Genomic DNA, 26,665 nt, shown 5'->3' with positions numbered 1-26,665 from the left:
TAATTATTATTGTTCTAAAAAGTCATTTTGGGGCACTAAATTGTTTCCAAAATCACAAAAATGTAGTTTTGGCCAGGTTTTTTTGTGATATACCCCGTATGTGCAGCGTATGAAAGGTAGGGATAAACCAATGCAAAATATGAAGTCAGAAGCCCATCGGTTCCCCGTGAAAGATGAAAGTCTACGAAAGAAACAAAAATACCAGCACAGACTTTACGTGCGACATGACTAAAGGAGAAGCTAAAATTCCTATCGACAATTAGGCCAAAAAACTTGACCATCTGCTCAAAACAAACCTCTGCATCGCCAACCCTCACTCAAAGAGTCATTGCGTCTTGATGAAATCGAAAAGTCCAGCAATGTAGTTTTTAAATTCACCAATGGGGGGGGGGGGTGGGGGGGGGGGGGGGTGGGGGGGGGGGGGGGTGGGGGGGGGGGGGGGTGGGGGGGGGGGGGGGTGGGGGGGGGGGGGGGTGGGGGGACTAACAATATTCCATATCTATCCCAAAACATGGTCACCATAACCTTGTTGGGATTGTTGTTTTGGCCTTAACTTTAAACCGATGACGTCATGTGATGCCATTCCATTGAGCAATGTTCTTTAAAAGTGATATTGAACCAAAAACTCAAATGTTCAGAGACAATATTTTGTGCAATGTCGTGATGAAATAGTTAATCGCCGATCTTCACAAATCTTTTCTTTAACATGATTGATCAAACTTTCCTTGATACATTATATCAGGCTAACTTGCGGTTTATTTATCAAGGACATTTTCCCATCCATCTTTTGAAAAATCTTACCCACTTCCGTACTTTGCTGTCAATCATCCCAGGGTCGAACACTTCACTTTATCTTTCTATTGAATATCTGCTGCTGGAACGTTCCTTGCTGTCAAAAACCGAATAACTGATCATATTTCATAGATCAATTATGTTGGACATCTTAAATTCGCACAATGAGTTTCACTGCAAATGGTCGTCATTTCATATGCAAGACATTGAACAATGCTGGAAGTTGGCGTTCATGCGCTATTCACTTTACCTCTTGAATAGTTGTTATCGCGAAACAGGCCTTACTTTATGGATGACCCTTATACATCAACAACTTTTATGAAATAATCATATAACACAATCAAGTAAAAAATAGATTTATTTCTGTACAAAACAAACAGAACAATAGCACAAAACAACATGATATAAAACAGTTAGACATCTGATGCATGTACAAACAAAAAATACAGTTTTAAAAAAAAAAAATGCGGAGAATGTAACTGTTGCAGGCATGGTTGGATGGAGATCGTCAGACAACCGGTGTTCCTTAGAGGTGGTTGGGCCACTGTATGTGTCTCCAACATCAACTATTGACCCTCCAAGGCGTGAACAGGACCTGCCCCCTTCACCAAAACAAATATCCATCTTGGCTGAACTGTATCTGCACATAGTCTTTCTTACAATTTATCTTTACCCATATCACTCAACATCTTACACACTAACATAGCTTACATTGGTTGCAACGGCAGTTTCTGGCTAAATATGATCAATGTAACTAGCTCTGAACACAGTAGAAGCCAAATCCATGAAATTTGAAAACATTGTATTACAGTGCCTAACAGTAAATTTTAAAAAATTGGTAAGTAATCTTCAACCATCCAGACAGCTCTTTAGAAAAAGTCGAATTCATTTTACATTAAAAACTGTATTATAACAGCAACCAACATCTTTAGTAAAACTACATACTTGCAATGGTGCGAATATTCATTTGTACTTCTTTCAAAAGAGATCAAAAATAAATCTAAACGAAATCTAAAAATAAAACGAGCAAATAATCAAATTGAATTTGTGTGAGAAACACAATATTCCTTTTAAACAATTTAAAATTAAAGGTTAAAATAGGAGCAACTTTAACTACAACTTCACAAATTGTTATTTTAACTAACCAAAACTGTTAATAAATAGGGAATGAGCTTCTGATCAAGCTAATGCTAGATTTCATACAATTAGATTCAACTATATATTATTATTTATAAAATACAAAACAATTTTCAGTTATAGTACAACTCTAAATTGAAAATGTTTATTAAATTAACACAGATATAAATTAAAAACATAGAAAATCTAAAAACACTTCCTGATAGGGTATGTAATAAACATCATAACAGAAAATTGATGGGTCTGATGTACAAAAAAAACCATAATATTAAACTTTTTAGGTGCCAAAATGTTCAGCGTATATGCCTTTATAATGAGGTATTTACATGACGTTTCTATTTGAAAATTTTCCATAAAACAACTCCTAAACCCCCAAAAGTGTCCTGTGTGGTATCTTTTGATACAAATTATGCAGATCGGTTTACCAGGCTGCTACAGATAATGCAAAGGTGTTCTGGAACACCCTGTACAGATAATGTTTATTATGAAACAAACGTAATGGACATCCCAATCCATCACTGATAGATAAGCTTATACTGTGTACAAAATCAATGATAATTCATAGCAAACATTATCACATAGAATACATAAAAGCTAAGTTTAGAATATATGATTGATTTATAAGAATTACTAATACTGAGAAATGTATATAAGAATCCTGATTTTACAATTGTTTTGGCTGGTAGTACAGTTAAAATATTTAGATTAGTTTTGAAATTTTGACACTATATAGCTATACTCTTAAACCATGTTATCCTGATGTTTCATAATTTTGTTTTGTTCATTTATTGATTTTATTAATTATTTTAAAAACCTTTTTTCCATTAATGCTGTACAATGCCTAAAATTCAGATACCCTGATCCTACTGTTATGACAAAATTTAATACAATGTTGATAGTGGATAGAAATCCATTACATGTTATTCAGAATTACACAATATCAATAAAGAGTTTTACTCTCTCAAAACGTTTACTGGATTGGGCTGCATGAAAATCTTAAACAACCTCACACTGTACAGATCGAACCATATTTCTCGATGATATGCTACTGGCCATTTGAACAGAACTTTTAGGTATAAAATAAGTAAATAAATAGTTTCAGCTGGTTTATTTAATTAACAATTAATCAAATAACTAGAATAAAATTATAAATCTTCACAATAATTAATGTGTGATTTATGAATTTACCTGAACTTTGTAAACATTTAAAAATGAATGTGTTAGTAATTATGTTTTTTAAAGCAAACTTTTCATCTTGATCACCAGGTTTAAGATTTGAAAAATTAAGAAGCCCTTTAAATTGTTTGTACTAATTTCCCCTTTATTCATTGTATACAAATAAATACTTTGCCATACTTTTTTTTCTGACAGTAAGTATGTCACTGAAACAAGCTGTACAACTTACACTAGGATGGAACATTACAAACAAACAAAAACTAGCTGTAAAAGCTTATATTCCAAAATTTAGATTTTTCCATGTGTCAATTACAATTTTTGTATGTTGAAACAAAAATATATGGCAACACAAAATATGTTACAATATGTTACAAAAAATGATGGGTCACTGACAGCCTTCTCTAATGTCCACTGCACTGTGTATATTATCTTTCACCTATTCTAGTTCTATATGTAAATTATAAATTGTTATTCCAAAATGTAATGGGTCACTGAAACCTAATGACAGTGAACTGTGTGTATTATCTTTTACATAGTGTTGATATGTACATGAACAATCATGTGAACCAGTAACACATTGACTGTTGTTGATGGCACACAACATTCTCATAATAGTATTGACAGTATTAACTCAGAAATGGAACAGAGCTGCAGTGAAGGTGTTATGACTATTTTATGATTATTTTACAGTTTTTAGATACATTACTGTACATCACAAAATGTAAAAATAACCAAAGAGTTTAATATTGAAAATTTTGTTTATTGAAATGTTTTATCTCAAAGAGGGAGCACAACCTTAAAAGATTAGATACTGATACTGCAGCTTTGAAACAATAAAACTTAAAATGTATTTCATACTCAGTCTTGTTATGATAAATGTTATGGCAATTTGTAGCAGCTTTTTAAAAATGTTTGTAGAGATCACATTTGTAACTTTTATACACATGTATTTTATTCAACTTTGGAAACTGTTAAATGATTGAAAATAAAGCTGATTTCAGAATAATACAAAATATTTAAAAAAAACAAACAATACTAAAATTATATTAAGTATTGAAGTTTATTGAAGATTATAAAATTGAATGTAAGTATTTTACTAATGTACAATAAACATTGTCTTTTGAGATACATATAAGAATCATAAATTATTTCTTAAATTTTTACATTTATTAAACCTCAAAACAAAATAATTACAATAAATAGTGGACAAAAGCAATCGTCAAAGGAATAAGCAAATTAAGTATTCCTATAACTACTGAATTTTTTAGTACAGTTTGTTTTTTTACACATTGTAGTTCTTTATTTCAGAAATCTTCCAATAATGTCAGTGTGGGAGTCAATTTGCCTTTTTATACACAAATGTGATTTTTAGTGAAACTGATAGACGAATGAATTCACCTAAGAAAGAAATCAACTGTTAGTCACATTAGTTTTTTCTGAGAGTCGAAATGAACGAGTATAAATACAAAAGGATTAAAAATATCAAACAATAATTTTTTAGTTTTACACTAACATTAAGTGTAAGACAAATAAAAATTGTCAACATCATCCAATTGCATGTAATTAGATGAAATCCAAATTTGGCTACAATATTTGAAATATTAATCTCTTTATCTTGTTGGCTAAAGCAGATACAACCACTATTTATGTGTCTCATGGTTATTTAAACATGTTTAAAGCTATAATAGTACTTTTCCAGAAGAAGCAGGTAGATTTGGTGACAACTGAAATATTAATATGATTTATTTTTTAAATACAAGATTGGAGTTACATTTGTAAAAAATCAATTTCTAGGCACATAATAAGTAACGGAGTTGTTATTGTGAAATTTTTAAAGGTTTTAAGGCAGCCATATTGTAACGAAATGGCGTTCCAGGCTGGTAAATGAACTTAGTCAAGATTTTTATCAGATACATTTTTGTACCAAGTTTGAACTTGTTTCTGCATTTCTTTCCCATGGGATTTACATGTAATCGATATCTTAAAAACAATTTGAGATACAAAAGTAACAGTTTGTAACAGGAAGTTTAAGAAAAATATATACATTCCAAAACACTTAACTTTTAAGCTTTAGGTTCATACATAACAGAGTTGTGAATTGCCTAAAAAATTTAACATGGTCCACCATATTGGAATGCCTGAGATATTTAAATGATCGTTTTCAAAAGAAGAGAATTGAAAAATAACTAAATAGTTACATGTTGATCAGATTAAGATAGAGGAAAGCAACAGAAGAGTAAGTATTAGTAATACAGAGCAGGAAAGCCTAGAGGATCTACTTAACCCTGGAAACTGGCGACATATTTCTCTCAGTGGCAGAGTGTTTTTAGTACTTCATACATTGCATCTTATATTTATTTTATTATTACATGTTTACTATAAAAGTACCTATGTCATATTATATATTTTTTTATTCAGCACTGTTCAAGGAACATGTTTTACGTGATATAATTAAAACAAAAAATATCCTTACTCTACCTCTTCATGAAAATTTTTTTTTATAAAAAAGAAAAAAGTTAGTTCAAAGTTTTTGATTTGTAAAATTGTTGTTGTTAGTGATATGGAAAATCCAAAATATAACAAAGGAAGAGCATTTAATTCTGAGTAAAAATAAAACAACACGTAGTTTATAAGGTATTTATTTTTACATGTGGTAAACGATATAAAAATCATATACTGACATTCGAAAGTGCTACTTGGCAACAAAAGTAAGAACTTCAAAGCTCACTTGGATTTTGTACCCTCTTGTAACTATTAGTTCATATTAATTTTCTATTTTTTTATTATATATTTTTTCATTATATATTTTCTTAATTATGTTCTGATTGAATGTCTAAATCAGAAATCCTTATCGTTGCTTATTTCATGTACAACTAGTTTTCGAATGCCACTTGAACGATCACGGAAATTACGATCCATTACATAAACACGCACAAAAAACTTACTATTATTGTGTCATATACACAACCATCATTAGAAACGAACTCAAACAAACAATAAACCAGACAGAACACCATGTAGCTAACGAAATAACAATAGCCGAATGAACCAGTTGACTCATCACTGCACGCGCAACTAGCGCGGTACGCGGGAGAATGTAAACAAACAGTTCAGAGATTATAAAACATATGGACGTGTAACGAAACGATGAAATTATTTATTAGTGTATTATTTACATAAATTGAAACTTCCTCTTTCGATTGGTATCAATACCGATACTCTGATCGTGTTTTAAGTACGTAATATTGAGAAATAAAAGACATTTAAAACGCCCGATATTGTGTGCTGCCATCTTAGGATGCGACTAAAACGCCCAATATCGGGCGTTTGCCAGTTCCAGGGTTAAGAATAAAAGTGTAACAGAGTCAGCAAAGTAACAGTGACTAGTACTTGAGTGATACTGTCCCATTAACCTCAACCAAAAACCTGCATGGATGACAGTTAATTTCTTTCGGATTGAAAACTTCTCTATTGATAAAAAAACCTTAAGTTATATGTTTATACAATGAGAATTGGCTCTTGAACTACACATAACATACTGAAGACATTCTTCACACTCACCAAAACAATATTACATTGCTCCAAAGTGTTTCTGTTTGAGTGGTGGGGGCAACTTCTCCATTAGCACCAGAGGGTTGACCTCGACAGCCACCAACTCACCCTCTCCCAGACTGCCCATGTAGACCAGGTGCTGCAACAGACATCCTCAACCATTATACAGAGGTTTCCTCTAGGGATAGTTTTAATGTTTATTTAACACTAAAAATATGTTCCTTGTTGAAGTATACAATACTTACTCATTCATTATTTAGTAGAAACCTTCAGCACTGATACAGGGAAGAATTATAATTTTATTTACCCTGGCAAAAACAGTGGAAAAAGCTAAAACCTGACTTGTTGGAACATTATTCATGTTTATATCAACAATAAGTAAATAGAGAACCAAGTTGACAGCTTGTACAGGTAGAATATGAACTGGGGTTGGGCTGGGCTGTCTCTATGAATGGCAGTTCTTTACTCTCTACACTCACTCACTACATGAAGAAAAAATACCTTGTTTTTTGGATTTTTATGATTAATGAGGGCAATAAGCCAGAGTCTTCCATAGAATAGGAAGAGCAGACTTACCTTCATCGCAATCATAGTACATTCCTCTTCTTCTTAATAAAAAGACATTAAGTCTATTTTTTAATGTCTCTATGTTAAGAAGAGGAAAATCTTTTCCAATCTGATGAAGCTAAGATTGCACTCTCTATCATATTCAAACCCTTACTCTCTTCATAGAGTATTGCCAGTAAGCTGGTTATTACTGAATTTCTGAAGATAACTAGCTGTCCTGTACAAATGCATCAACTTCTGCTGAAGAGAGATTTAAAATGGATAGTAATAATAGTGGTTGATTTATCATTAGTATATAAACATAAGTTGGCACAGATCATGCTATTACACAACATGTACATGTGTAAGAACTTTGAAGAGTTGGCTAATGTACCACTCAATGTGTCACCCATAGTTACTGTTATACATTCAACATGAGATCTGAAAATTGTCTGTCAGAATTTTAAAACCAATAACAACAGTGTAATGAATATTGGTAATATAGTCTTTTATTGATTTAGTACGTTATTTTATATAGTATTTGAATTTCATTGAATATAAGAAAATTAACAAACATCCAATGAGTAATGTCCAATACTTTATACCTGACAACACTGAACATTTTGAAATTTAGAATGAATGAGAGTTATATGAGGTTGACTTATCTTCCAACATTATACTCTCCGTTTGATGTAACAAAAATACCAAATTCTGAGCAAACACTTTCCAATTCCAATTCTTAAATAGCCCACTCTTTCACATAATTGTCCAATAAATTGTCGAGACATACAGTACACAGCTTGAATGATATTATTCATAAATAGATAAATAGAGTGTTAACATATATCCCATTCTTATTCTGTTTTATATTACATTGTTTGTTTTATTTTAAGAATATAAAATTGATTATTCAATGAACCTTATATTTCTTGACAACGTGGAAGGCATGTTGAGGTGTGTCACTTGGAGGATACTGGTTACTATTGTCTCCAGAGTCTGGGACGGGGTGGGAGTGGGATGACACCAGCCGGGGAATCTTGGCTTCCGGAGATGGCAAGTTCTGTGGATATTAACAAAAGGTTAAAATTAATAAACTGCATCAACTGAATCAAAGAAAGGATCGTCTCTGATTGTTGTGTACTTACCAAGTAGAACTAAGCTTGAAATGGGAAATTTACTCACTTTATAGTTATGTAGTATAAATTCAAATACATTTTCTTGATAAGATGCTCTTATTTTAAGTTTGATAAGAGCAATTTGATATCTGTACATGACACATTGTTCGCCTTATTAACACATCTTTTATGACCTACCTGTGACTTTGTAATACAAAGAATATCTTAGTCAAGACATTTAATTTTTATCAGGCAAATAGGAATCACATTAAAAACGAACACAAAACGACATATCATGGTTTTTACTCAAGAGAAGCCACTTAGGGGTATAAGTATAACAAATATTATTTAGAGACAATGCTACTTAGTCTGTAGCTGAATTAGACTTTGTCAATGCATGTAACATGTTTTACGACAAATAAACGAATTTATTATTATTATTAATGTATGTTTCTTATTGGGAGGTGATCATTATTTTACAGTACATCTAACTTTAAATATTTACAACTATTACAGTATCTGTCCAATTTAACATTATGTTTAATGTGATGTTGTATTTGTTTTATTGTAGCTGTTGGGTTTTGAATCTAATTAATTATTATACCAGTGAGATGATTAATACTTACATTTGAGAAATGGTCTTAATGTGTCTGTAGTAGATAATTACCTATTTTTTGAAACGCATAAACTACTTATGGCTGGATACAATTTATTAATTCTCATAAAACATACCTTGAAATTGTCACTGATTATTATTAAATACTGGGATATGAATATCCCAAAAAACTGAGCATGTATGGATGATGCCAAAATACATGCTAGTGATACAAAAACAAACCATCATGTCTTACATTTTTTAAATTTTATATCATTTCATTACTTCATCCAATTGAACATATAATTGAGACATAACAAAACTTGATGTCCTACCTTAAACTTATCAATGACACAGATATTAGAGTCGTCATGCATGAGGATGACGTTACTGTTTGATGGATCGAACACAATATTTGAAACGGGAAAACTGCGAGCCAACCATTGTTTAGGGTGGCTCCCACTCAGCTTCCGGGAGAACTTTGTGTACTTTCTCTTGTCCAGGGCAAATTCCACAATCTGAAATACAAACAGAAGTAATGATTCTATTTCTCTGTATATAAGATAAGAGACATGACAGGCTCAAATTTTTTCAAATATTTTGATTTTAATCTCACATAGTATATCCTGGTCCAGTGTTATTAATTATCTAGATATTAGTTTGTCTTTTATAACTATTGAAAGTTAAACCCAACCATTTTTCTGTATCAACTTGTAGATTTTGGTTAAGCCTTACATTAAAACAAATTTGTGAATTAAAAAAGGAATTAAAATAAAATTTTGAAGTTTTTAATCAAAAAGAAGAGAAATTTTAAATATCACACACATAAATGTTTAGAAATATTATGTATTAATATAAAGTTTTTTATTTTTAGGTGATACAGCACAGGTATTACCAACTGCAAAATAAATTGTTGCAATAAGTATTATTTAGGTTTCTAACATGGAAAATTATAATTTAAAATCATGTTAGTAAGTTAAAATCCACACGAAATGACAACCATATTCTATTTTGAAGTAGGCATGGAGTAATCTAGATGTCATCTAATTTAAATGTTAGTAACTGCAAATAAACTCAAAATCATTGAAAAGGAATAAAATACTAACACAAATCACCAAAAGAGTCGGATTATAAGTTCCGGACTGGCAACATTTGAATGGAAGTGAAAATCAGAGATGTCACCAGAGCAGCAACAACTGAGAGGAAAGGGTCAAGCTGAGTGTTTACTCTTAATTCTGAAAATTTATTACATTCTTATAAAATAATGCTAATTCTAAGTTAACATCACAAAACAAGTCAACAACAGTAAAATGATTTATGTTTGTTAACTTGTACAAATATGCAAGCAACATAAACTACAATTTTTTAATACTGCTACTTTCATAACTTTACTCTGAATAATAAATATTTATATTTATTGCAAACAATGTAAATGAACTGAACAAGAATGTGTATGTTAAACAGAACATTGTTGGCTGTAACGGATACGTTACATTATAATAAATAGTAAAAAGATAGGTTTTGTGAAAAATATATTAGCTTTAGACTCTTTGTCTCTACAGGGTCGTTTTACAATGGGTGCGGCGTAGGGCAGCTATGTTGTGGTTAAAATGAAAATAAAATTTTGATAGAAACAAATTTTAGATTTATTGAATAATAACTAATACTAATGAAACATGATTTTGATGAAATGAAATTATGGCTATGCTTAAAATAACATCCTACAACACAAAATCCAATTAGCTTGAAATAATTAATTATAAAATACCCCTACTCCCTAGCAGTTAAAATTTAGAGTCTGATTAGTTAAAAATGTTGATCAAAAAGGTTTAAATACTCTTAAACATATTCACCAAATCCCATGATGGAGACACGGCGGTCCTCACAGATAATTGAAAAATTTAAATTTGGATCACATTGAAAAAAGACTGATTAATAATTGAAAAATTTTGAAAACTGTTTCACAACGTACTACATCATCAAGAGGTCGAGGAAGAAGACTCTCTCTTTCCCAAACTCCGCGTCAGTAGCGCAGAGAGGGAAAAGTGATACCCTTCAAAACGGAAATTTTCCGTTTTTTCTGGTCGAAAAAATGATCCGCTTTTACTTCTGGCTAACAACCCACTCGAATTCGGTGCGCAGAGAACGAGTTTGCGTTCCCGCGGGGTCGCTACCCTCCAATGAGAGTAATCGTTACGTTAGCCAATCGTGGCACGCGTTTTGCCGTGTTTACCTTTGTTCTTTGATGTTGATGAGCAACTATAGAGTTTTATTAAATATGGCCACTTTACCATTCGAGATTTATGTTTGAGGTTACAAAACTTCAGTGACGGGCTATGTCACCATGCACAACTAAGCTTCATAATGAATTGAAATTTGATTATTCTCAAATATGAGAATGATAACATTAACTAAGCAATTAAATTGTCGGTTTGGATTCCTATTCATTTAGATTTATTATTAATAGAAAAATATTGTTTATTGTATTATATTATTCTCGAATTAATTGTTAATTGTAAAAGTTGATTTAGGTTACAGGCTAGGCCTATACCCGTTACAGATACCCCCCAAATTTTGTGGTAAAATTGAAAATTTTCATTACAAAATTTTACTCATTAAAACTTTTACAGTGAATGATTTAAAATAACAAAGATATACATATTAAACAATCCGAACAAACAAAACAAATAAATTGAAGAACAAAGAACAAACAACTGTTAATTAAATCTAATATTACAAATTTTTCTTCATGCTTCTTGACGAACAAATTTTTTACTTAAAGTTAAAATTTTGTGAAAGTTCAAGTTTTGCTATTGTCTACAGGCTAAGTTATCACAGTTTACTCTCTTAGTTCATAGACTTACAGTCATGGTGAGTTATCACAGCTTCTATACTTATTGGCCCAGCGCTTTATCTGTCTGACTTCATTTAACATCACCTTTGGAAGTTGAATTTGATTAAAAGTTCTTGCCTTTCCATATTTACTTCATTTAACATCACCTTTGGAAGTTGAATTTGATTAAAAGTTCTTGCCTTTCCACATTTACTTCATTTAACATCACCTTTGGAAGTTGAATTTGATTAAAAGTTCTTGCCTTTCCACATTTCTATTTCCTTCTGGGGAGAACAGTTTTTATTTCATCACTTGTTACCAAAGTGAATTGTATTATTGCAGTGAATTGATCCAAACGTTTTTGACTTTTCTCACATCCAATGCTTTTAAAATGTTCCATTTTAAACAATATTCTCATCTTCACTGACAAAAACTTCTTCAAACTTATGTGTCCTTAGACTTATTTTCAGACATAAAGAAAAGCACACCATGACTTCAAAGTGTCCATACTTGTGGAGATTCATAAAAAAAACACACCATGACTTTAAAAGTGTCCAAGTCCAGTTGCTTTGGTGATTTAATTTGTTGTGATTTGCCTGTGATATTCGCGCACTCACTTTCACATCTTACACTAAACATTTCCTAATATTTAAAATTAAAGTTTTTCACAAATAGTACTTACATTATTTATTAAACATTCTTACAACTAAGTCAAAAACAATCAACATAACATAAATATGAACCATTATTTTTTCAAATAAATTATTACTACTATATTGTTACTAAAAAAAGAATTCATTCTCAGCATTTTTCATCTTACAAATTCATTCATAATTGACTAACAATCTCTCCACATAGTTTATAAAATTTGTTTCTCCTTTTTTTTTTTTTTAGAAATTTATACACAATAAATGGTAAAAATTTATTTAATTATTTATCCTTTGTAATAATCTTGCATAATTTAAATATTTTTGTTTTGTTTATTTTTAATCGAGGTTATAATAATTATAACCTGTCTATTTTGTAGTTTATTATTTTATTTACCCTCCTTGTTACCTATTTTGTTGTACTATTTTTTAATTACCAATTTTTTAACTAATGAAATTCCTTTGCCACCCCCAAGTCATAATAATACAATTTTGTCCCTTTGTTTTGAGTTTTATTTTTTTTTTTTATATTAGCTGAATTCTTTTCTTCTTACTCATTTATTTGTATTCATTTAATACAATATTCTCCTAACTTCCTCATACCATAAAATACCCATTTCGCACAGTAAAATCCCTTTTAAGTGTCATTGCACTTCATTATTATAAGTTGATTAAATGATTATTAAACCAAATATTTACTAGCCTAATATATTTCCTTTTTATTCATCCCCCCTCTGAATTAATTAATTTAGTACTGACTTTTGAATTTATTTTATTGGCTCAATTCTATGACAGGATATACATTATCCTGTAACTCCTACTTTCCATTCCACTTTTAAATTGTTCCCAACCTCTCAATTTCCACTCCCTATTCTCTACTATTATTTATCCACTCCATTCACAATATATCCTTCACCTTTAGCCTTTGTTCAGTGTATTTTACACTACCCCTCTATCTATCATTATCATATTAACTATTAAACAGGCCTACTTGACCTACCTCTAACATTTTACTTTAAGAATAATTACTTTTATACCAGTATACCCCCCAGTTTGCTTTATTATTATTATCATCTCAGTATCCCCCATGTTACTTCATTATTATTATTATTTTATCCGTACAACAAAATAAACTAACTCATCAGAAAAACAATACATTATTTCAATAATGAATATTTTAATTAGTCTTTTTGTGCTTTTACTTTTCTCCACTTCTCTTTCTTTTTTTTTAGAATTTACTGTAGTTTCAATTTAAATAAACTGTGTTTCCTTACTTGAATGTAATTCTCCTATTCAATCCAAACCATATTTAATAGTTTTGTTATGAATCTTACACTTTTAACTATTTACAAACCCAGAAACAATAAACTGTGTGTGATTATGTACCTTGTACTGTAAGTTGACTTCAATCGTCTTAGATGAGTATGTTTTTTGTGTTAACCACCCAGAAACAATAAACTGTGTGTGATCGTGTACCTTGTACTGTTTGTCTTGAAATCATATTTCAAGTATGTTTTTTTGTGTTAACCACCCAGAAACCTAACTGTGTGTGATATGTGGTTTTTTGACATTTATTTGTCCCATGGCCGTCAAATCGTACAAAATCCAGCCATGCCATTTTATTCTGTTTTGTAAGACTTTTTTATCTTTCGAAGGGAAAAAGCTACAAAGGAATAATAAAAATCACGAAACCCATATTGTTTTAACCCTCCATCTTTGAACTAAACCAAATTTCGATAAAACTTTTTTAATTGTGTTACATTAAATGTTCCTATCACACCACCATCTTCGTTGACCACAACATATGCATTTTCCAATTTTATTTCTGACACCCTATACGGGCCCTCATAAAGCAGAAAGAACTTCTTAATTTTCTTGTCAAGTTTGTCAGACAGATTATGTGTTTTTACTAGAACTTCATCTCCTATACTAAATCTAATTGGTTTGACCTTATTATCAAATTTTCTTTTCCTTTTTTCCCCTTTTGAAACTAGTCTATCTTTGACTAATCTTATTTTACCTGGATAGTCAGCTAACATTCTTTTCTCTTTGGGAAATTGAACCATATCCTGTAAAAAATTCCTATCTTTCCTACCAAACATTAGTTCAAACGGGATTTCTTCCGTGGTCTCATGCACGGAATGATTTAAACACTTTTCAATGAAATTTAGTACTAATGGCCATTTAGTATGTTTCTCATGGCAATATATCCTGCATATTTTAGTAATTTCCTTATTAGCCCTTTCAACTGGATTTGAGGCTGGATGCCAAACAGAACTATGAATAGTTTTAATGTTTAAGTCTCTAAGGGTATTATACCATAAATTACTAGTGAACTGCGAGCCATGATCGGACAAAAACACTACCTATCTCACCTACCTCAGGTATGTATTCATTGATCAATTTATTTAGTAATACTCGGCTAGTAGCTCTTTTGACCGGATACAACTTCACAAATTTAGAAAACAAATCCAACACAACAAATATGTATTTTACACCTCCTCTTCCTACAGGCAATTCTCCTATCAAGTCAACTGAGATTATATCTTTCAATTTTTTAGGAATTATTGGTTGTAAAAATCCTATTGATTTAACAGTGGTGTGTTTGGCACATTGACACAATTGACAACATTTTAACTGATTCTTTACCGAAAGTTCCATCTTAGGAAAAACACAATATTCCCTTAGTATTAAATAAATTTTATGTCCCCCCAAATGACCATATTTCAAATGTGTAAATTGAATTAATTCTGATTGAATTGCTTTTGGTATACAGACTTTAAAACTATCACCATCATTTAAATCTTTCTTAAAAAGTATTCCATTATGAATAACAAATTGATCTTTTATTTGTTGATCATTACCATCCAATTTAGTAAAAATAGGCCCAAATTTATCATCACTCCTTTGTTTTTCTTCTATATTTCTGAACATTGGTTTAATCTTCCTATCGCTAACTTCAATTTCAATTTTATTTTGCAAAACCATTACCGAATTCCTTTCAACTGGATTTTTATAATTTTCGTCCGTTACTCTTGAAAGAATGTCAGCGGGAATATTTTGCCTTCCGCTGATGTACTCAATAGTGAGATTGTATTCTTGTAATGCCAAACTCCACCTCAAAATTCTACCATGAGATAGCCTACAGGTTGTAAGGAAAGATAATGCCTTGTGGTCTCTGAACGAACAATTACTTGAAAATGTCCAATAATATAAGATCGGAATTTTTTACAAGCAAAGACCACAGCCAATAATTCTTTTTCTGTTATGCTATAATTTTTCTCTGTTGCTAAAAGAGTCCTACTTGCAAAACTTATCACTTCATGTTCCCCCTGATCATTTACTTGATTAAAGAATGGCTGACACACTGATGTCTGATGCATCTGTACTTAAATAGAATGCCCTACTCCAATTTGGATGATGTAACATAACTGAGTCTAAAAATGTTTCTTTTATTTTCTCAAACAGATTTTGTTTTGTCTTATCCCAAAAACCATTTACTTTTAGAACTCAAAATGTCACCAAACTGACCCGTCAAATCTGAATGGTTCTTCTGAAATTTTCTGTAATAATTACATAAACCTAAAAACGATTGCAGTTCTTTTAAGTTCTTTGGGGTTGGAAAATTCTTTATCTTTTCAACCTTATCCTCATCCATCTTTATCCCATCTTTACTAAGAACAAAACCTAAAAACTTTACTTCCTGTTTCAAAAAATCTGATTTTTTAAGTTTAACAGTCACTCCACACTCATGCAGTCTTTTCAGTACTCTATCGATATGATCTAAATGTTCCAAAAAAGTTCTGGACGTAATTAGAATGTCATCAACGTAAACAAGTTACGAAATTGCTAAACTCATGGCCCAAAATTTTATTCATCGCTTTAGTAAAATGAAGCCGTGCTTACATTCAAACCAAATGGTAATCGCTTAAATTGCAAATTTTTTCCGTTGAATGTGAAAGCTACAAATTTTCTAGATTCTTTATCGAGTTTGATCTGGAAAAAAACCCTTGCGTTAAATCTAATGTTGTAAAATATTTAACTCCCATAAATTTTTGAAATATATCATCAGTTGTTTCTGTACTTTGTCTATCCGGAAACAAGATACGAATTTAATTTCCTACTGTCTAAGCACAATCTTATACTCAAATCTTTCTTTACTACACAGACTAAGGGATTAGAAAAAGGACTATTTGACTCTTCTATAATATCTTGTTGTTTCAGTCTTTCTAATTCTTCCTCTACAGATTTTTCTTTTACTGAACGGAAACCGGATAAGACTTGCCAATATATGGGACTTCACTTTTAACATTCAGCTTTGCTGTGTATCCTTTGACACACCCTGGTTGATCCGAAAAAACTTCTTTATTTTCAAAGAGTACTACTCTTAATAATTCTAGTTCCTCATCCTTAATACTCACATTATCTGCCTTCTAATTCACTTATTCTGTCTACTAACCTCTGTTCAATTGCTTCTGATTCAGATTCATGTTTGATCTTAGTAATTTTTTGTTCTAGGCCTACTTGATTTGATCTGTGTTCAAAAAATGGCTTTAAATTTGCTAAAGTATTGTCTATTTCATTTTCATCTTTATACAAGTTAATTCTGTTAATATGTATTATTCTTAACCCCCCCCACAAATTCTTCACCATTTCTATACACTAATTTAGTCTCTAGATATTTTCCCGTCATGTTCTATAGTATAAAGTATTGGTATCAAAGTTTAGTACAGCCTTATGATTGCTGAAAAAGTCACAACCAAGTATCAACTCAATTTTTAGTCCTTGAACAATTAAAAATGTTATTGGGACATCTTGTTCACCAATTATTTACCTCTAGTCTTATTTAAACATTTATTCTTTTGGACCTGACTCCTGTAACACCTACAATTGACAGATTACTAACAGGTAGCTCTGGAATGTTGTACCCCACTTGATTTTTTATTTTCTTATAGAATTCATCTGACATTATACATGCTTGACTACCTGAATCTACTAAACACTTGTATTTTACCCCGCCATACCAATATCAATTTCTGGTAACGACTGAACCTTATCACGCATTACTCCATCATTGTAGTTGCTTTCATCTAAAAAAATCATCCGCTATATTTTGATCCATAATGATTTGATTCTGGTTACTTTGCACAAACCCCTTTCAACTCTTCATTTGTTTGATTGAAAAAACTCATCAATGCTTTCTTTTAAAAGTTTCAACCCATCAATTATTCAGATGAACCAAATCAGCAAATGTTTTTCCCCCAAAGTTGATGTTTTTGTTCAAAAATATTTTAAATTACACCCTAACTCATTGTGGTCAACAAAGTGTGGTGTGACATGATTAATCTTGATTGTATCCCCATTGTCTAATGCCCGTATGAACCTGTTAAAATCTTTAACCTTTCCTCTGATACCAATGTCTTTGGCAACTTTCGGAATTGGAGGTAGAGTCAAAATGATTAATTTCTTATTACTATTTATTAGGTATTCAACTAAATCTTTCATGTCAGTTTTCATTTGCTCAAGTGAATTATTTTTTAGAATGTCATTTTGTACCAATAAAAATCATTAGGTTTTCAGATAAACTTGATGAATGTATTTTTACCTGCTCATATAATTGTTTTAATCGTTTGACCCCCCACACAAAGTCCTATTGATGTTCTACCACCAGGGGTTTTGACTGTATCCATTTGCAAAATTTTGTTTGATAGTCTACAAAACTGACTATCGCCTATCAATTCAAAGTTGTTTATTTTTGGTCTTTCGTCAAAATTTAAGTTCCGAGTTATTTCCCCTGGAATTGTTGGTTGTTCAATCTTGACCATTTTCAATTTCCCTAGGCCCATCAAAGTTTTCCTGAATTGTTCCTATAGTTGTGTCCCCCCCGGTAATTTGGTCCACCCCTGTAATTTCCCCTACCTCGAAATGTTCTGAAAACCCTCGGGTCTGTTGTATCCCCTATTATTTTCCCGATTCCTTTCAAAATGATTCCCATTAGTGTGATTGGCCCTACCATTGTTGGTATGAGAAAATTGTGTGGTATTTACTGCCCTGTTCTCATGATTTGGGCCTTATACTGCTGTCCTTGGGTACTGTCATGAAAGTTTTGTGTTGGCCTTCCTGTGTATGTTTTTTTGTCTATTTCCATTTTCATGATTAGTGTTGTATGTATCCCTGAAACTTTCTTTTTTGAAAGGCTTTACATAACTGAGCTGATTTAAATTACTACTTCTAGTTCTTCCCTACCAGCAAGGGATTGTAGAATTGCCAGACTGGCACCTACGTTGTGGCGGCAAATGTCGACAAATAAAGCCAACAAACGTAAGGTTATCCATCTGGTTGTCCAATTTCTTTGCTATGTCAAAATACCCAAGCACATAGTTTGTCAAATCGGTTTTACCTTCACAAAAATTCCCATTACCCATCAATTTGTTTTCAAAATCTTTTTGTTTAGTAATGCCCCAGAATCTCTTTTTGAAATCATTTTTAAAATTGTTCAAAACTCTCCCATTTGTCAATGTTTCTCCGAGCCCACTCAGATGCTTCCCCTTCAAGTATTTTACAATATACAAAAGTTTTGTTTCCCAGTGTTCTTGATTTACTATTAGTAAATTTTTCAGCCAATTTCAAAAAATTCATAGGGTGAGTCCTATCATTACCCTCATCAAACTCTGGTCAAATAGAGTTCCGCCATAATATTACAAGCCGGTTGTTTGATTAAGACCGCTACCCTCCATTTTTACGCTTTTCACAGTGGTCTGAACTTTGTTCGACTCAACTAGTAGGTCTGATTCCTCTTTTAAATTTGATTTAGATTCTTCCTCGGATTAGGCCTACCTTAGTACTTTCACTCATCCCTACATAATCTTTTATGCTCATTATCTCCGTTGCATGGTGTATCGATTTTATTTACTATCTCATCAACCCGAGAACTAATCTGTGAAACCTCTTGATCGAATTTTTGATTGACTTTAGCAATTTTAGTTTCAACTTCTTCCCCCACAACCTTAATCTCTCCCTTCAATTCACTTTGAACGTTCTCAATTTTTGTGTTTAATTTTTGTTCAATTTGTGTCATGCCCGTTTGAAACGTCATCCATTTTGCTATAAATATCGGTTTTTAGGTCATCCATCTTGTTATAAATATCGGTTTTTACCTCATCCATCTTGTTATTTAACCCATCAAATTTGTCATTGAGTTGTGTCATCAAAAACAACAATTGCTGATATGCCATCAGTTCTATCTAGGCCTTACCATCGTTTCAACATTATTCGCATTAGCCAAAGAGCTGTCTGATCTAGGCCTATTAGCTAGTTCCGCGAGCGTTCATCTCACTACTACTGTCCGAATTGTCAATATTCTCCAAGTTCTGATCCATCATTTTTAAAATTTTGATTTAGTCTATTTCAAATTAGAAAAACCCCCTACACAATTATTAAGCTACACCACTTTTAGCTGCCCCACGTTGCTGGGTGCCATTTGTAACGGATACGTTACATTATAATAAATAGTTAAAAAGATAGGTTTTGTGAAAAATATATTAGCTTTAGACTTCTTTGTCTCTACAGGGTCGTTTTACAATGGGTGCGGCGTAGGGCAGCTATGTGTGGTTAAAATGAAAATAAAATTTTGATAGAATACAAATTTTAGATTTATTGAATAATAACTAATACTAATGAAACATGATTTTGATGAAATGAAATTATGGCTTATGCTTAAAATAACATCCTACAACACAAAATCCAATTAGCTTGAAATAATTAATTATAAAATACCCCTACTCCCTAGCAGTTAAAATTTAGAGTCTGATTAGTTAAAAAATGTTGATCAAAAAGGTTTAAATACTCTTAAACATATTCACCAAATCCCATGATGGAGACACGGCGGTCCTCACAGATAATTGAAAAATTTAAATTTGGATCACATTGAAAAAAGACTGATTAATAATTGAAAAATTTTGAAAACTGTTTCACAACGTACTACATCATCAAGAGGTCGAGGAAGAAGACTCTCCTCTTTCCCAAACTCCGCGTCCAGTAGCGCAGAGAGGGAAAAGTGATACCCTTCAAAACGGAAATTTTCCGTTTTTCTGGTCGAAAAATGATCCGCTTTTTACTTCTGGCTAACAAACCCACTCGAATTCGGTGCGCAGAGAACGAGTTTGCGTTCCCGCGGGGTCGCTACCCTCCAATGAGAGTAATCGTTACGTTAGCCAATCGTGGCACGCGTTTTGCCGTGTTTACCTTTGTTCTTTGATGTTGATGAGCAACTATAGAGTTTTATTAAATATGGCCACTTTACCATTCGAGATTTATGTTTGAGGTTACAAAACTTCAGTGACGGGCTATGTCACCATGCACAACTAAGCTTCATAATGAATTGAAATTTGATTATTCTCAAATATGAGAATGATAACATTAACTAAGCAATTAAATTGTCGGTTTGGATTCCTATTCATTTAGATTTATTATTAATAGAAAAATATTGTTTATTGTATTATATTATTCTCGAATTAATTGTTAATTGTAAAAGTTGATTTAGGTTACAGGCTAGGCCTATACCCGTTACATGGCTTAAACAGACTACTTTCTTACCTTATGATCACAATAGGACCACCACCAGATGGTTGGTGTGTGGTTGTATCGCCATGGGCGGTGGGTGCGCATTGGTACTTGGGTAGAGAACAGTAGTGCTGCAACCAAACATCATATTATAGTACCACAGAAGTCATCAGATCTTGAACATAACAACGTTCTTGTGAAACAATATCCTTCCACTTATATTAGTACTTAGAACAAGGCACAGTACAACATTGTCCTACAGTGCTTTATCAGCTGATGAATTATATTCAAGGGGATGTCTAATGATGTGAATAAAATGATAGATTATTCACTAATGACAAGTTATTTTTTAATGTACCAAAAGTATTACACATGATTACTTCTTTGTCCTACATTGATAATTTTGGTATAGTCTTAAAGATCCATCCAATAAAAATTGTGAAAAAACCTCTATGCTTGCAGTGTGACAAATAAATGCACTGAAAAATTGTATCTAGATCTGACTATTTGAAAACGTATGAAAATGACGTTATGTACTCACATTAAATCACTTTTAGCATGATCAATTAAAATTTGTCTGTCCATCTTCAATTATAATACTGGCTTATTTTTTGGTCAGTCAATTTCAAGAGTTTGGGATGTCTCTGTGAGGTAGTAAATATGTTTTAAATTTGTCCATTTTACAGTTCTTTCGAAAACAAATATACGGTTGATGTAGTGCTTAATATTAAAGAAAATTCATTTCCATATTATGAAATTAATTAAAACCCTATTACACCTATTTAAGGTGATGCCAACTCAATTGCAAGAAACTTGTACACTTTTTGTTCAATTAATTTACAGTATTTACTACCTTGAGATGGCAATCACTACTATTGTGGCCACTGCCCAGGCCACCACCAACATGATGATGACTCATATTTATCACATAATGTTTTTAGGTACAATTTGAATTTTTTTTTTTCATTAATTTCGACAACTGATTTAAAGTTATACAGAGTCACAAAATCTAAATATATTCTTATTTCTATTTCATGATCAGATATTCCATTCTTTAAAAATATACTTTAACAAATATTTTTAAAGGACAATCATCCAAATTATCAATTACTTTTTTAAACTTTTAAACAAGGTTTGTTTGAAGTGAGTTCAAGAAAGTGATTTCAGGCCTTCACTACACATATTTCCATTAATATTATATATAACAAGGATTTCCAACATACTGTATGATAAAATGTAATATAAGTTACAATTTACTTCGTTGTTTATATTTCAAATAAGAATTATTTATCTGTCTAGACAATAGTATTCCAACTTAACAAATATAAATGACATACCTTGCCACTGGACCAGACAACAATGTTGCTCTTCCTATCAGCTGCAACAATGTATTTGTTGTCAGGCGAGATGGTTTATTAAGTGGATGATATCAGTCATTACTGTAACAAAAATATAAAAATCACTCTAATATATATATAACTGCTAGATTTGTTACGTATAGACAATAGACAAATTCTTTATTGACTATATTACAACAAGTTACTAGAATTTATTTCACAACTTTTACAACAATGTAAGTAAATAAGATCTTTCTACTATCTCTCTTTTTGTTTACTTGCTTATGCTATCTCATTCACTCTCTCTCCTTCTTCCCTCAAACCCCTCCTCCCCCCTATCACCCCCCCCTCTCTCCCTCCCACCAATAATACAATAAGTAATCTAAGAATACCACTCTACTTTAAAGGGATTTGGAGAGGTTCAGCAAAATACAGTAGCTATATTTAAAGAACTTAGTTATATCATCTACTTTTACTTTCATTTGATAGATTATAAATATGAGCTTCCAGAATATATGCCTTTAGTATAAATAAACATTTTTTTTAGAAGTTCTGCAGAACAGTCAGAGTCCCGGAATGTTGTAATATCATTAAGTAATTACTATGATTTTTTTTTTTATTGCTAGGAACAAAAGGATAAAACTATTGGGGATAAACCCAGCCATAGAGTGTACTCACAATTATCTGAGTGGGGTGAGAATGTATGTACCAGATTGGGTCCTGTGTCCACACTGAGCTCAAAACACCATGAGAGTGGAGAGAATGGTTGGCACACACCAGCAGGTTGCTATCTGGCCCAAACTGAGCGCAGTGAACAGCATTGCACTCGGCACTCCAGACCGCTCACTCTCGTCAGTCTTGGTTCTTTCTCATCCTGTATGGAATACACATAAACTGTTCAATAAAAAATTAATTTTAAGATTATATTTTGATAGATTTAAACCACTCACAAATTATTTTTTGGACCTAAATTATTTTTAACTATCAATTACAATTAGGTATGTACAAAAAAACAGGACACTGAAAAATGTTGATCATTGCCAGTAGAATTAAAATTGTTCTAAAGTATTAGCAGATTTATTTACCTTCATTTGATAACTGAATGTAGTATACAGAATATGAAAAAACAATATGAATTTCCTATACTGAACGTAAAATTTTCATTATACATTATATACAACACAACATACAATCAAACTTTATTTAACTTATGCTATTCAATGACAGTTTTAATTAGCCAAATCGTTCTACAAGAGAACAGCTGCAGAATTCCAGTTAGCAGAATTTGTGAGTATTGGGAGATTGTTTTGCGCATTGCCTTGTGTAAGGCGTTTCCTCTACACCAAGTTGTAGATCCGTCCGTTGTGTTTACTCAACAACCTAATTAATGATGGATAAAAAAAGTGACGTTTTTTGGTTGCTGATGTTCAGACTATTTTTTATCATTTGTATGATGCATAGTTATATTATGTTAAAATCAAACTATATTATTAATGCACACATAGTAGAATTTAAGCTTTAGAAGGTTAAGAACACAAAACAATATGTACTTAATTGTTCATATACCATATTGTGATTGATATTTGTTCAATGACAGCCAATTTTTCATCCATACTGATCGATAATACAGTTATTGATGTTGTAGCCAATGTTTGCCAATTACATAACTTCAATATTTATTATTTAATCATCAACAGTACAATTATAGAAGATATTGAATCTATGAAATTCCAGAGAGTTTTGTTAAATAACACATTGACTGCTACAGGCCGCACATTTACTACTTTTCCAGCTAACCTAAGTCGGTACATAATTCATGTAGCAGTAAACGTGTTGACCACAGAATGGTATCATAGTTTTACTCATTGACTGCAGTGGGACGCAACATTACTACTCTTCCGGCTGTTCTAAAGTCAGTAAGTGACTCGTGTCTGTACTTGTTTTAAAACTATTTACACGTAGGGAGGGTTTCAACTTTGATTACGGTCATAAAGGGACTAAAGAATAATAGTTTATAGATGTTATTATTTTTTATATAATTATTGTTTTATATTCACTAATTGACACAGGCTCCATGGTCAAACTTATTATGGTCAAATTGTTTATCATTTTGCATATTTTTGTCTGACTTCTATAGAATTATGAGTTAATTTACTGTCTCTTCTACTACCAATATTCATTTATAAAGATGAATATGATAATACAGTAGCGTAAGAAAACATAAACAGAAATTACTGGAAATAGCAAGCTGACTTCCCTCTGCACTAAAATGCCTGTAATATGGAAGGTAATATAAATTAACCAGCTTAGAATTAGATGTGTCCAAAAACTATTAAATCAATGTAAAAGATGGTACATGAGATTTAAATTTATAAAATCTGTAGAGTAGTTAGTTTAAAGAAACATGCTCACAGTATCCAGATCCAGAGAGTATAGTCCTGAACAAAGAGTCTGTGGAATAAGCTATCCAGTGAGCATCACCAGAGACAGCAGCGCATCGGATGTGTTGGCTGTCCTTGCTGTGTAATTGTACCAACTTCACCACGTCCTGGGAGAGTGGCAGGCTGTGCTGAGAGTGGTCGGGTTTCCAGCCTTGCGTATCACCAAGTCGCCACAACTCCAGATACTTGGCGTAACGAAGCAAAACACACCGAGCCTTAGGCGCAAGGCATACACTCGACTGCAAACAAAATTGTTCTATTTATCTGTGCTATCAAACCATCAGTTTTTATTATAAACATATCGAAAATTTGTGTTGTAACAATATGTTCATAAATATTTTGAAATGTTATTAATAAATTTTCTATGTTACCTTCGGATTGAAAGAACATTTTTAAGAACTGTCTGTACTAGCAGTCTTCTTCATATCAGCTCCATAAAAAGCAATATTAAACCTCACACTTTTACATTCTTATTTTTTGCCCCTAGAATAGATGTCTCATTTTAATGACACTTAATAAGCACCCAAAACCTGTTTTAATTGTTTTCAGATGTGTTATTGGTTGTTAAAAACAAATCCCAAAACTATTTTTAGCTCATTGTTGAAGTATTTTATGTATACACTTCATGAGAATAAACTCAAAAGCATTTGGATGCATACAAATTTTAAAAATAAAACATCTCCTACAATTTTATGACTCGTTAAAGAAGAATAGTAGGGCTGACTAAAATACAATAAAGAATTGTTCAGCAGGGTTGGTTCCAATCCAATTTATTTATTTTAAATGAGGAAAAGACATTAGATGTAGTTTTTAGTTTTAAACCTACACTTAACATTGAGGTGGATTTCCTCTTCTTCCATAAATTGTCAAGGAATTTTCATAACAACCACTTAACATGGACACCACACGTTGAATATATAGCTACTCGTTTGTCAAGAGGTATTTATTTATTGAAATGCCTAATTACTTGTGTTTCACAAAACTATATATTAAAATCAATTATCATTTTAATACAAAAACAAGGTATAAGAATAACTGGTGCCAATCACTTAAACTTATTGTAAACTTTTATTAATAAAACTTAAAATGCAAACTGTAGTATACCTCTTTGACCTGACTGTGTATGCACTCCACAAAAACTGCACTAAAATAAACAACTTACGCTTTTACATTTAATTTATTATAATTATGTTGTTACATTACAGGGATTCTAGAAACCTAGAAATTTTAAAACAAATTCCTGGCATATACATTTATTATTTTCCTTGATAACATAAATCTATTAACAACAGTGTAGACAGAGAAGTTCATCAATATATCCAAGTGATATATGATATTAAATCGTTTTTGGATAAAATTCCATAGAAAACATCCGTATATATAATGGAACTAATTTCTTTAAATAACCTCCAAAACTATTAAACTTGAAATTACATCAATGGATAATTATGTATGACTGGTCCAGAGAATCTTTTTTCAAACCTTTTGTTAAATGTCCTATTTAGTGTTTTAATTAAAATAAAATATTTAATTCAACAAAATAACTCGAAACAATTTTTTTCAGTAACTGACATATTTAACTATGGATTTATGATTGGTATGGCTACCAAAGCGATACAGTTACTAATGTTGGTAATTTATGTTAATATACAGTACAAAACTAACGCTACTATTTCATAGTTTACACAATACCTAATATTTAAAAATAACATTTTGAATCATCTTTAATAAGATGCAGGAAATTCAAGAGAGCAGTTGCCAACCTGAAAGAAAATTATGTTCTATCAATAACGATCTCATAACATAATAAAATAAAATGAAGTATAATAAATAATTCAACAAATTATTAATATCAATGTTGTTACCGATGACAAGGGTGGGTATCTCAGGAGAACTTTCGGTGGATGAACTGCTGAGGGCCAAGGTTATCCA

At 31.6% G+C, this 26,665-nt stretch overlaps 2 protein-coding genes across 4 annotated transcripts in view; one reads left to right on the top strand and one right to left on the bottom strand.

Moving 5' to 3' along the window:
• Window positions 1–1,365, top strand: part of LOC124355899 (ATP-binding cassette sub-family A member 2-like) — a 93,181-nt gene extending 91,816 nt beyond the window's left edge. Inside the window, 1 exon segment of the mRNA XM_046807053.1 lies at window positions 1,281–1,365. Within this exon segment, the coding sequence (XP_046663009.1) occupies window positions 1,281–1,365 (85 nt within the window).
• Window positions 1,255–26,665, bottom strand: LOC124355036 (U3 small nucleolar RNA-associated protein 4 homolog). Of its 3 annotated transcripts, none has more exons than XM_046805943.1 (9): window positions 26,599–26,665; window positions 24,705–24,972; window positions 22,971–23,166; window positions 22,293–22,394; window positions 20,989–21,086; window positions 9,249–9,431; window positions 8,123–8,263; window positions 6,667–6,796; window positions 1,255–1,387 (listed from the first exon to the last, which is right to left on the bottom strand). In XM_046805943.1, the coding sequence occupies exons 5-8, from the start codon at window positions 21,058–21,060 to the stop codon at window positions 6,677–6,679; spliced, it is 516 nt and encodes a 171-aa protein (XP_046661899.1). In that variant the 5' UTR covers window positions 21,061–21,086; window positions 22,293–22,394; window positions 22,971–23,166; window positions 24,705–24,972; window positions 26,599–26,665; the 3' UTR covers window positions 1,255–1,387; window positions 6,667–6,676. The 3 variants fall into 3 exon arrangements, with proteins under 3 accessions (XP_046661899.1, XP_046661897.1, XP_046661898.1); XM_046805941.1 differs by having other exon boundaries at window positions 1,261–1,432; XM_046805942.1 differs by having other exon boundaries at window positions 1,261–1,393.

The sequence above is a fragment of the Homalodisca vitripennis genome, chromosome 2, assembly GCF_021130785.1.
Source record: "Homalodisca vitripennis isolate AUS2020 chromosome 2, UT_GWSS_2.1, whole genome shotgun sequence".
Lineage (NCBI taxonomy): Eukaryota > Metazoa > Arthropoda > Insecta > Hemiptera > Cicadellidae > Homalodisca > Homalodisca vitripennis.
This window is presented reverse-complemented; position numbering and strand designations above follow the sequence as displayed.

Bases quoted from the DNA above. Each gene is read 5' to 3' on its own strand.
- LOC124355036 (XM_046805943.1), bottom strand. From the start codon at position 21,060: ATGCGCACCCACCGCCCATGGCGATACAACCACACACCAACCATCTGG. The intron at 9,432-20,988 runs GTAAGAAAGTAG...TTTGTATTTCAG, and splicing joins GGTCCTATTGTGATCATAAG to ATTGTGGAATTTGCCCTGGA. The intron at 8,264-9,248 runs GTAGGACATCAA...TAATATCCACAG, and splicing joins GTGTCATTGATAAGTTTAAG to AACTTGCCATCTCCGGAAGC.